This window comes from Syzygium oleosum, unplaced genomic scaffold (genome assembly GCF_021117445.2).
Source record: "Syzygium oleosum isolate NSW1041296 unplaced genomic scaffold, Sole_v2.1 Sole_v2.06, whole genome shotgun sequence".
In the NCBI taxonomy this organism is placed as follows: domain Eukaryota; kingdom Viridiplantae; phylum Streptophyta; class Magnoliopsida; order Myrtales; family Myrtaceae; genus Syzygium; species Syzygium oleosum.
Window position 1 is genome coordinate 52,495 of NW_026607490.1, and position 12,933 is coordinate 65,427.

A 12,933-nucleotide genomic window follows, 5' to 3' on the forward strand; every position below is an offset into this window, starting at 1 on the left:
TTGGGCGAGGTCGATCACAGACAGTTTTGAGTACCAACCTAACTACCGCATCAGACTAGCCAAGCATCAATCACACCATTTGTCTAAATTGATTCTCACAATACCAAAAACATAATCCGATTAATCGTGTTTGACACATATATGCAAAACACAGTCTTGAAATGGACTTTAATCGTGTTAATAATCGATGAAGGGGCAAATTTTCAGCATGGAAACAATAAATCAAGTTTTTTACCCTTTAGAAAGCATGAAAAGGAAATACGTTTATATAGTCATTGCCCTATTCAAGCCGACCCTTTTATGTAGGGGAAAAAAGAAAAGAGAAATAATTAAGGGACGGTCCTTAATATACTGTGAAAACAATCGCGTGTTCTGGATCACAAAAAAATAAATAAAAATAATCATAAATTGTTGTAGGGTTTACTTCTTCAAGAATTTATGGCTCACAATATATTATTACTCTCACAGTGGCCAAAAATTACTGTGCTAGCAAAGCCAGAAAGAAAAAGAGTTGTTTGCAAGAGTTTCACAAACTGTGCATTACAAATAACAATTTTATTTTATCCTTGCAAAGACTACAAAGAATTGTCAGTTACACAAACTGGTTTAATTAGCACTAATCCCTTTATATTTTTTATTTTATTTCGTAAGGTTATCTTATTAATTTTTATTAGTTGAAAGGTTGTTTTTTGTTTATTAAGTAATTTTCGAAATTATGAAAATTCGGAATTATATATTTATTTATTTATTTATTTTATTCCGAATTTTACATGTGTCTTTTCAAGACAACTTTTGGAGATTATACTTGTTCAGTTTTCAATCTTTTCCGAAGGGTTGCATCTATTCAGTTTGCAACTTCTTCCGAAGGAATATCTTTGTTAGCTTCGCAACCTTTCGTGAAGAGTTGCCAATGTTCTTTAAGACCGATTTCTATATATGTCAGTTTTTGGCAAGAAAGAAAACAGAGATCAATTTCTTCGAGTCTTGTTTCGAAAACTACAGCCATCATTTCTTTTGTTTCCTAGAGAGACCCTGGAGAAATACTAGAATTGATATCTAGTATTCTCATTTTGAGACTTTGTTGTATCCTGGAGAAATACTAGAATTGGCACGTGAAGCCATAGTAAAAGGTAGAAGTGAAAGGTAGGAGCATGGACGTACAAGGCCTCTCCCTACAACAACTCACAGAAAAATTGTCCAAAAAGTCTTAAATCTATTATATTTTTTTCAATTCAGTCGTAAACCTTCCAATTTTACCGATTGAGTCTTAAACATTTTCGCTTCTTGCCAATTGAATCCAAAATATTTTCACTTCTTGCCAGTTGAGTCTATCCAGCCAATTTTGATCGGAAATCATTGACATGCCACTGCCGGTGCTAACATTGATCATTTTTAATAATTTTATTATTATTTTTTCGATTTTTCGATTATTTTTTTATATTTTCTTTTTCTTTTTCCTTTTTATCATTTCTCTTCTTTGTTTTTTTTTTTTCTTCTTCCTTTGGTCGCAAGCCTCCTTGATGGCCGGTGACTAGCGACAGGGGAGAACCGGCGAGGCTCTCCCTCATCGAAATCTGGCCAGGACCGACCTCACCAGCCGAGTGAGGGTCACCTCGCAGAGGCGAGGTCGCCAAGGCAAGCGAGGGTCGACCTAGCTGGCCTCGAGCAAGGCTCGCCCTCGCCAGATCCGGGAAGGGTCGGCCCCGCTAGCTTCGAGCGAGGCTCGATAGAGTAACTTCTGGCAAGGTTGACCCTCGCCAGCCTCAGGCAAGGTTCGACTTTGCTGGATGTGGCGAGGGCGAGCCTTGCTCGAGGTCAACGAGGTCAGCCCTCACCAAATACAGGCGAGGGGACTTCACCCGCCTCGGCGACCTCACCCCTATCAGGCACTGCGAGGCAATCCTCGCTTGAATGGCGAGGTCAACCCTCCCCAGTGGCCGACGAGATCAGCCCTCACCAGATCCGACGAGGGCAAGCCTTGCCGGCTCTCCCCTGTGGTCGGTTGCCAGCCATTGAGGAGGCCAATGACCGAAGGAAGAAGAAGATGAAAAAAAAAACAAAGAAAAGAAAAATAAAAATCAAATTAAAAAATTTTATTAAAAAATCATAAAAAAATTATTAAAAATTATTCACATCAGCACCGACAATACCACGCAGGACGGTCGACGTCCACATCAATAATTTTCGGTCAAAATTGGCCGGATGGACTCAATTGGCAAGAAGTGAAAATATTTAGGACTCAATTGGCTAAAGTGTAAAATGTTTAGGACTTTTTGGACAATTTTTCCAACAACTCACAATCTCTAAATAAATATGTGTTTGAACTTAAGAGGAAGGTATATATGTTTCTAGGAATATTCTTTCAACTGTATGTCAAGATATAAGTGTGGGATGCATTCTGCTCTCCATCAACTTTGAATCGATTGGCTTGTGCACAATTAGTTTGGCTCTCCATTTCGAGGACTTCCGGGTAAATTAGCTTATGTAAAAGCTGTTCATGAAGAAACCTTGTCGAGGCAGAACCGACGGTAGGGTTATTAAACACCACAAAGCTAATAAGAAAAACGATCCAAATTCCAAAACAGTCTCCATCACGCATCAAACCACGAGTCACCATGCAATGAACACAAAAATAGATGGCGAATAACGGGCCGTAAGAAAATATATTACTCAATTATATTAATCAACGGTACAAGCACCGTATATTAAAAGAAAATATAGAATATGAGAGTTTGAGTTGTTGAACCTCCTAAAGAACTTTACAAGCGTCATTGATTCTAACAAGAGTAGACATTATAAATACTTGAGATGGCACAGGCTAAAAATTATCAAAAACATGAAAAGTCCAAAACACCCATGCACTATGTTCGACGCGTGCTTAACCTGAGTGGCATTGGCCGATGCACCCCAAATAAGCCCGGATCAAGACACTCACAAGGGATTTGTAACATTCGGCTTCTTAAGACAGTACGGAAATCCTCATTATTATGATACATCATCAAGTACATATGGGTGATATAGCAGGGGTGGGCAAACACATATTTGGGCAAACTATGAGAGAATAGCCATAGATCACACGTACATGAAGAGAATCAGGCAAAAGAGGCCAACTTGGGTTTGGGAGGATTGAGCAAGCAAAGGTCGAGGAGAGAATCAACCGAAGTGTAGGGATGGTCAGCATACAATGTGGAGGCCTCGACATCATCCTCCGTCATCTCAAAGCCCGTCTGCTCTCCTTTTATGAATATGTTGTGAAGTATCGCCACCGGTATATTGTCCGGATGTGGCAGACCTGATGATCAGTAAATCAAACCACAAAAATTAGGAGATGATTACTTTCTAATTATAACGATTGCCTACGTGTCACGCAACATATAATATGAGAGAGATCCTATTCTGTAGCACCATCAGAATTGATGTAGACTTGGCTTCGATTTGATCTTGACGAGATGTCATTAGTCATTACCCATGATTAAGTCTCTATGAGTGTAGGCGAATAACAATACATTTTAATACGTGATCGCTCACATTAAAACCTTCGGACAATGTTAAATTTTGTTATCTTAACGGAATGACAACCTCGTGAAGCGCATAATTAATGAGGATGCACGTATGGCTCTTTATTCTCTTGACCTCGTACTAGATTAAGAAACGAATGACTCTATTTCCCACACTCGGCAAATAAACATCCTCTCTCAAAATGAATCAACTAAGCACCTTGCGTTTGTCCTCATGATATAGTCAAAGCAGTAAAAACGCTGAATAGTATTGGGCACGAAGATTCAATGACATGTGCAATAGCTATCATGGCATCTTTAACATTGTGCAGAGAGATCTCAATAGAGAAGCAAATTAATAGAAAAACTCGGGAAATTTAACAAAAAAATCATAAATCTATTCCAATTGTGTCAATTCAGTCCTAAACTTTTTTTCGTGCCAATCGAGTCCTAAATCTTTTGCATTTGTACCAATTTAGTCCATCCAGCTAATTTTGACTGGCCGGCGCTGTCATGGACATTTTTTATAATATTTTAATTTTTTTTGAATTTTTAATTATTTTTGCTTTTTTCTTTTCTTGCTCTTTTTTTTTTCCTTCCTACTTCCTCTAGCCAATTGCCAAGCCGAGGCGACCAATCAGAGGCGAGGGTCAACGAGATCAACCTCGCCGACCCCAGCGAGGGGAGCCTCGTTATCGCTGCTCGAGGCTTGCCAATTCAGTCAATTTTGGCCAGCTAGCGTCGCCAGAGGAAGAAGGAAGGAAATAAAAAAGACAAAGAAAAGAAAAAAAAATAATTACAAAATTCGAAAAAATATTAAAATATTATTGAAAAAGTCCACATCGGCACCGGCTATGTCACGTCAGCTGATGTCGTGCCACGTTAGTGCCAGCCGGCCAAAATTAGTCAGATGGACTGAATTGGCACAAATACAAAAGGTTTAGGACTCAATTAACATAAAAAAAAAGGTTTATAACTGAATTGGCACAATTGCAATATATTTAAGGATTTTTATATAATTTTCCCGAAGAACTCAAATCTTACTTTCAGTGAGCTTGACCATATCCTCCTCTGGAATGTGTATCTTTTTAAGAGTCCGTTCAGTCTTTTTCTCCCACATGGAAATCAAGTCTAGCTGGGAAACGATGTTCCCTGGAGGTCGGTATATGATAACGCGGTTCGCCACTCTTGGATCTGTCGCTGCCTTTACCGTGTAGAACGCAACATCTTCCTCGTAATTTAGGACGGCTGTAGATTACAGTAGGAATGGGACATATACATTATAAAGAAGATTAACACGAAGTCTCTCTCTCTCTCTCTGCTATGCATATATCTTCTACATATGTATAGTAGATACCTACATATATCCGTACCTCTGGCATCGCCAGTTCCATGAATGACCACATGGTCGCACTGCTCACGGGGATGGAGCAAGTAATCCACAAAGTAGGCAGCGAAAGAGTTGGCAGAGACGTAGGTGTAGGGAATCCCCGCAGCCTCGGTCGCTCTCCTGATCTTCCTCTTGTTCTCCAGCAATGCTTCGAATGGCGGCAGCGCCCCTTTGACCCTGTCCACTTCGTTTCCATACTCCGACGGAACAAACCTCTTTACATTATACACACATTTATAAGTATGTACGAGGACTAAGCATGCGCCACTTGCATGCAGCATATACATCATTCAATATGAATTCTATTTAATTAGGATATGACTAGCTAATTTAATTTCACCTGGATGTTGGGGGCTTCTTTAATGGCATCGATGATCTTGAGTTGTTGGAGATGTTGAGGGACAGGGAGAGTCGAGATGACGACATCAACCCGCCGGAGTAGCGACACAAGCTTCTCATGCTCTTCCAATTCACCCTACACCACAGAAAACAAAGTATCTATACATATACACTCGAGAGTCTCACACACACACAAAAGATAATGAATGAATGAGAAAATTATTTCGGTCATAGGTACTTGGACAACGGTAACGTTCATCGATTCGAATTCATGGAGCAACCGTTGCTTGGAAGGATCGGGATTGCTGGAGCGGACATAAGCAAGAGTAGGGTGGCCCATGGAAAGGGAGGCCTTGACCATGAACTTGCCCAGGTATCCACTCGCTCCGAATATCAATATCTTCTCCTTCTCCACCTTCTTCTTGCTCATAACAGTAACATTAGCCATGGATTGGAAACCGTCGTCCTTCATATTCCCGTTATATTCTCAGCCTCGTACGTACCCCTCTCTCTCTCTCTCTCTCTCTCTCTCTCTCTCTCTCTCTCTCTCTCTCTCTCTCTCTCTCTCTCTCTGTGCGAGTCCATCTGCATGGCTGCAGGGCCTTTTTATATGCGAAAACTTCATTTGTTGGGCGAGGTCGATCACAGACAGTTTTGAGTACCAACCTAACTACCGCATCAGACTAGCCAAGCATCAATCACACCATTTGTCTAAATTGATTCTCACAATACCAAAAACATAATCCGATTAATCGTGTTTGACACATATATGCAAAACACAGTCTTGAAATGGACTTTAATCGTGTTAATAATCGATGAAGGGGCAAATTTTCAGCATGAAAACAATAAATAAAGATTTTTACCCTTTAGAAAGCATGAAAAGGAAATACGTTTATATAGTCATTGCCCTATTCAAGCCGACCCTTTTATGTAGGGGAAAAAGAAAAGAGAAATAATTAAGGGACGGTCCTTAATATACCGTGAAAACAATCGCGTGTTCTGGATCACAAAAAATAAATAAAAATAATCATAAATTGTTGTAGGGTTTACTTCTTCAAGAATTTATGGCTCACAATATATTATTACTCTCACAAGTGGCCAAAAATTACCGTGCTAGCAAAGCCGTAAAGAAAAAGAGTTGTTTGCAAGAGTTTCACAAACCTGTGCATTACAAATAACAATTTTATTTTATCCTTGCAAAGACTACAAAGAATTGTCAGGTTACACAAACCGGTTTAATTAGCACTAATCCCTTTATATTTTTTATTTTATTTCGCAAGGTTATTTTATTAATTTTTATTAGTTGAAAGGTTGTTTTTTGTTTATTAAGTAATTTTCGAAATTATGAAAATTCGGAATTATATATTTATTTATTTATTTATTTTATTCCGAATTTTACATGTGTCTTTTCAAGACAACTTTTGGAGATTATACTTGTTCAGTTTTCAATCTTTTCCGAAGGGTTGCATCTATTCAGTTTGCAACTTCTTCCGAAGGAATATCTTTGTTAGCTTCGCAACCTTTCGTGAAGAGTTGCCAATGTTCTTTAAGACCGATTTCTATATATGTCAGTTTTTGGCAAGAAAGAAAACAGAGATCAATTTCTTCGAGTCTTGTTTCGAAAACTACAGCCATCATTTCTTTTGTTTCCTAGAGAGACCCTGGAGAAATACTAGAATTGATATCTAGTATTCTCATTTTGAGACTTTGTTGTATCCTGGAGAAATACTAGAATTGGCACGTGAAGCCATAGTAAAAGGTAGAAGTGAAAGGTAGGAGCATGGACGTACAAGGCCTCTCCCTACAACAACTCACAGAAAAATTGTCCAAAAAGTCTTAAATCTATTATATTTTTTTCAATTCAGTCGTAAACCTTCCAATTTTACCGATTGAGTCTTAAACATTTTCGCTTCTTGCCAATTGAATCCAAAATATTTTCACTTCTTGCCAGTTGAGTCTATCCAGCCAATTTTGATCGGAAATCATTGACATGCCACTGCCGGTGCTAACATTGATCATTTTTAATAATTTTATTATTATTTTTTCGATTTTTCGATTATTTTTTTTATATTTTCTTTTTCTTTTTCCTTTTTATCATTTCTCTTCTTTGTTTTTTTTTTTTCTTCTTCCTTTGGTCGCAAGCCTCCTTGATGGCCGGTGACTAGCGACAGGGGAGAACCGGCGAGGCTCCCCCTCATCGAAATCTGGCCAGGACCGACCTCACCAGCCGAGTGAGGGTCGCCTCGCAGAGGCGAGGTCGCCAAGGCAAGCGAGGGTCGACCTAGCTGGCCTCGAGCAAGGCTCGCCCTCGCCAGATCCGGGAAGGGTCGGCCCCGCTAGCTTCGAGCGAGGCTCGATAGAGTAACTTCTGGCAAGGTTGACCCTCGCCAGCCTCAGGCAAGGTTCGACTTTGCTGGATGTGGCGAGGGCGAGCCTTGCTCGAGGTCAACGAGGTCAGCCCTCACCAAATACAGGCGAGGGGACTTCACCCGCCTCGGCGACCTCACCCCTATCAGGCACTGCGAGGCAATCCTCGCTTGAATGGCGAGGTCAACCCTCCCCAGTGGCCGACGAGATCAGCCCTCACCAGATCCGACGAGGGCAAGCCTTGCCGGCTCTCCCCTGTGGTCGGTTGCCAGCCATTGAGGAGGCCAATGACCGAAGGAAGAAGAAGATGAAAAAAAAAACAAAGAAAAGAAAAATAAAAATCAAATTAAAAAATTTTATTAAAAAATCATAAAAAAATTATTAAAAATTATTCACATCAGCACCGACAATACCACGCAGGACGGTCGACGTCCACATCAATAATTTTCGGTCAAAATTGGCCGGATGGACTCAATTGGCAAGAAGTGAAAATATTTAGGACTCAATTGGCTAAAGTGTAAAATGTTTAGGACTTTTTGGACAATTTTTCCAACAACTCACAATCTCTAAATAAATATGTGTTTGAACTTAAGAGGAAGGTATATATGTTTCTAGGAATATTCTTTCAACTGTATGTCAAGATATAAGTGTGGGATGCATTCTGCTCTCCATCAACTTTGAATCGATTGGCTTGTGCACAATTAGTTTGGCTCTCCATTTCGAGGACTTCCGGGTAAATTAGCTTATGTAAAAGCTGTTCATGAAGAAACCTTGTCGAGGCAGAACCGACGGTAGGGTTATTAAACACCACAAAGCTAATAAGAAAAACGATCCAAATTCCAAAACAGTCTCCATCACGCATCAAACCACGAGTCACCATGCAATGAACACAAAAATAGATGGCGAATAACGGGCCGTAAGAAAATATATTACTCAATTATATTAATCAACGGTACAAGCACCGTATATTAAAAGAAAATATAGAATATGAGAGTTTGAGTTGTTGAACCTCCTAAAGAACTTTACAAGCGTCATTGATTCTAACAAGAGTAGACATTATAAATACTTGAGATGGCACAGGCTAAAAATTATCAAAAACATGAAAAGTCCAAAACACCCATGCACTATGTTCGACGCGTGCTTAACCTGAGTGGCATTGGCCGATGCACCCCAAATAAGCCCGGATCAAGACATTCACAAGGGATTTGTAACATTCGGCTTCTTAAGACAGTACGGAAATCCTCATTATTATGATACATCATCAAGTACATATGGGTGATATAGCAGGGGTGGGCAAACACATATTTGGGCAAACTATGAGAGAATAGCCATAGATCACACGTACATGAAGAGAATCAGGCAAAAGAGGCCAACTTGGGTTTGGGAGGATTGAGCAAGCAAAGGTCGAGGAGAGAATCAACCGAAGTGTAGGGATGGTCAGCATACAATGTGGAGGCCTCGACATCATCCTCCGTCATCTCAAAGCTCGTCTGCTCTCCTTTTATGAATATGTTGTGAAGTATCGCCACCGGTATATTGTCCGGATGTGGCAGACCTGATGATCAGTAAATCAAACCACAAAAATTAGGAGATGATTACTTTCTAATTATAACGATTGCCTACGTGTCACGCAACATATAATATGAGAGAGATCCTATTCTGTAGCACCATCAGAATTGATGTAGACTTGGCTTCCATTTGATCTTGGCGAGATGTCATTAGTCATTACCCATGATTAAGTCTCTATGAGTGTAGGCGAATAACAATACATTTTAATACGTGATCGCTCACATTAAAACCTTCGGACAATGTTAAATTTTGTTATCTTAACGGAATGACAACCTCGTGAAGCGCATAATTAATGAGGATGCACGTATGGCTCTTTATTCTCTTGACCTCGTACTAGATTAAGAAACGAATGACTCTATTTCCCACACTCGGCAAATAAACATCCTCTCTCAAAATGAATCAACTAAGCACCTTGCGTTTGTCCTCATGATATAGTCAAAGCAGTAAAAACGCTGAATAGTATTGGGCACGAAGATTCAATGACATGTGCAATAGCTATCATGGCATCTTTAACATTGTGCAGAGAGATCTCAATAGAGAAGCAAATTAATAGAAAAACTCAGGAAAATTAACAAAAAAATCATAAATCTATTGCAATTGTGTCAATTCAGTCCTAAACTTTTTTTCGTGCCAAACGAGTCCTAAATCTTTTGCATTTGTACCAATTTAGTCCATCCAGCTAATTTTGATCGTCACGTATTGTCATGGACATTTTTATAATATTTTAATTTTTTTTGAATTTTTAATTATTTTTGCTTTTTTTCTTTTCTTGCTCTTTTTTTTTTCCTTCCTTCTTCCTCTGGCCAATTGCCAAGCCGAGGCGACCAATCAGAGGCGAGGGTCAACGAGATCAACCTCGCCGACCCCAGCGAGGGGAGCCTCTTTATCGCTGCTCGAGGCTTGCCAATTCAGTCAATTTTGGCCAGCTAGCGCCACCAGAGGAAGAAGGAAGGAAATAAAAAAGACAAAGAAAAGAAAAAAAAATAATTACAAAATTCGAAAAAATATTAAAATATTATTTAAAATGTCCACATCGGCACCGGCTATGTCACGTCAGCTGATGTCGTGCCACGTTAGTGCCAGCCGGCCAAAATTAGCCAGATGGACTGAATTGGCACAAATACAAAAGGTTTAGGACTCAATTAACATAAAAAAAAAGGTTTATAACTGAATTGGCACAATTGCAATATATTTAAGGATTTTTATATAATTTTCCCGAAGAACTCAAATCTTACTTTCAGTGAGCTTGACCATATCCTCCTCTGGAATGTGTATCTTTTTAAGAGTCCGTTCAGTCTTTTTCTCCCACATGGAAATCAAGTCTAGCTGGGAAACGATGTTCCCTGGAGGTCGGTATATGATAACGCGGTTCGCCACTCTTGGATCTGTCGCTGCCTTTACCGTGTAGAACGCAACATCTTCCTCGTAATTTAGGACGGCTGTAGATTACAGTAGGAATGGGACATATACATTATAAAGAAGATTAACACGAAGTCTCTCTCTCTCTCTCTGCTATGCATATATCTTCTACATATGTATAGTAGATACCTACATATATCCGTACCTCTGGCATCGCCAGTTCCATGAATGACCACATGGTCGCACTGCTCACGGGGATGGAGCAAGTAATCCACAAAGTAGGCAGCGAAAGAGTTGGCAGAGACGTAGGTGTAGGGAATCCCCGCAGCCTCGGTCGCTCTCCTGATCTTCCTCTTGTTCTCCAGCAATGCTTCGAATGGCGGCAGCGCCCCTTTGACCCTGTCCACTTCGTTTCCATACTCCGACGGAACAAACCTCTTTACATTATACACACACATTTATAAGTATGTACGAGGACTAAGCATGCGCCACTTGCATGCAGCATATACATCATTCAATATGAATTCTATTTAATTAGGATATGACTAGCTAATTTAATTTCACCTGGATGTTGGGGGCTTCTTTAATGGCATCGATGATCTTGAGTTGTTGGAGATGTTGAGGGACAGGGAGAGTCGAGATGACGACATCAACCCGCCGGAGTAGCGACACAAGCTTCTCATGCTCTTCCAATTCACCCTACACCACAGAAAACAAAGTATCTATATAAATACACTCGAGAGTCTCACACACAAACACAGACACACACACACAAAAGATAATGAATGAGAAAATTATTTCGGTCATAGGTACTTGGACAACGGTAACGTTCATCGATTCGAATTCATGGAGCAACCGTTGCTTGGAAGGTTCGGAATTGATGGAGCGGACATAAGCAAGAGTAGGGTGGCCCATGGAAAGGGAGGTCTTGACCATGAACTTGCCCAGGTATCCACTCGCTCCGAATATCAATATCTTCTCCTTCTCCACCTTCTTCTTGCTCATAACAGTAACATTAGCCATGGATTGGAAACCCTCGTCCTTCATATTCCCGTTATATTCTCAGCCTCGTACGTACCCCTCTCTCTCTCTCTCTCTCTCTCTCTCTCTCTCTCTCTCTCTGTGCGAGTCCATCTGCATGGCTGCAGGGCCTTTTTATATGCGAAAACTTCATATGGTGGGTGAGGTCGATCACAAACAGTGTTGAGTACTATCCCAACTACCGCACCAGACTAGCCAAGCATCAATCACACCATTTGTCTAAATTGATTCTCACAATACCAAAAACATAATCCGATTAATCGTGTTTGACACAGATATGCAAAACACAGTTTTGAAATGGACTTTAATCGTGTTAATATTCGATGAAGGGGCAAATTTTCAGCATGAAAACAATAAATAAAGATTTTTACCCTTTAGAAAGCATGAAAAGGAAATACGTTCATATAGTCATTGCCCTATTCAAGTCGACCCTTTTATGTAGGGGAAAAAAAGAAAAAAGAACTGATTAAGTGGCGGTCCTTAATATATTGTGAAAACAATAGCATGTTCTGGATTACAAAAAATATATAAAAAATAATCATAAATTGTTGTAGGGTTTACTTCTTCAAAAATTTATGATTCACAATATATTATTACTCTCACGGTGGCCAAAAATTACTATGCTAGCAAAGCCAGAAAAAAAAAAAAAGAGTTGCTTGTGAGAGTTTCACCAACCGTGCATTACAAATAACAATTTCATTTTATCCTTACACAGACTACAAAGAGTTCTCAGTTACACAGACTGGTTTGGATATATAGTGTGAAGGCAATTTTTTAGGAGAAAAATCTAATAATTTATAATTCAAATCTATATAGGATATGCATCTCAGATACCTTGTCCTGTTTGCACAAACTATGCATATCATTAATCAACGATAATAAGGATGTTCTGTCGTGTATTGGGAGAGTCATATCGTCATGGTGTCACCAACCCTGCAAGTACATAGAATCGTCAACTGCGAAATATAAGAAGAATCCACGCTATTGGCTTTCCGTCCATCGTCAGCCACTGCCAGCGTAACTTTTTCGCAAGCACGGACGGACCGGAATCTCAGGCCAGTGTACATGCGGGGTAGCAAACGGTCACTGTCGCACTATGAAAAAACTTATATTTTTTTGGGATAATGACAAAAAAATCCATGAATTTTAGCCCGAAGTGCAATGTGATCTTTGAACTTTTAATTTGTTCAATATGATCCATGAACTTTACCCCAATGTGCAATGTGATCTCTGAACCTTTAATTTGTTCAATGCGGTACTTGAACTTTTGGTACATGTTCAATTCAGTCCCTAAACTATATGAAAATATTTAATGTTGTCCTTCCATCAAATCAAGTTCAGGGATAATATTGAATATTTTCATATAGTCTA

General features: G+C 39.7%; 2 protein-coding genes across 3 annotated transcripts; both read right to left on the bottom strand.

Moving 5' to 3' along the window:
• Positions 1-2,654: 2,654 nt before the first annotated feature.
• On the bottom strand, positions 2,655-5,749 carry LOC130134622 (isoeugenol synthase 1-like). Of its 2 annotated transcripts, none has more exons than XM_056312662.1 (5): positions 5,465-5,749; positions 5,228-5,362; positions 4,871-5,102; positions 4,542-4,745; positions 2,655-3,292 (listed from the first exon to the last, which is right to left on the bottom strand). In XM_056312662.1, the coding sequence occupies exons 1-5, from the start codon at positions 5,696-5,698 to the stop codon at positions 3,093-3,095; spliced, it is 1,005 nt and encodes a 334-aa protein (XP_056168637.1). In that variant the 5' UTR covers positions 5,699-5,749; the 3' UTR covers positions 2,655-3,092. The 2 variants fall into 2 exon arrangements, with proteins under 2 accessions (XP_056168637.1, XP_056168635.1); XM_056312660.1 differs by having other exon boundaries at positions 4,859-5,102.
• A 2,761-nt stretch (positions 5,750-8,510) lies between these two features.
• Positions 8,511-12,001, bottom strand: LOC130138355 (isoeugenol synthase 1-like). Its single transcript, XM_056312167.1, has 5 exons — positions 11,335-12,001; positions 11,086-11,220; positions 10,727-10,958; positions 10,398-10,601; positions 8,511-9,148 (listed from the first exon to the last, which is right to left on the bottom strand). Exons 1-5 carry the CDS (start codon positions 11,566-11,568, stop codon positions 8,949-8,951), a joined length of 1,005 nt encoding a protein of 334 aa, XP_056168142.1. The 5' UTR covers positions 11,569-12,001; the 3' UTR covers positions 8,511-8,948.
• Positions 12,002-12,933: the final 932 nt, after the last annotated feature.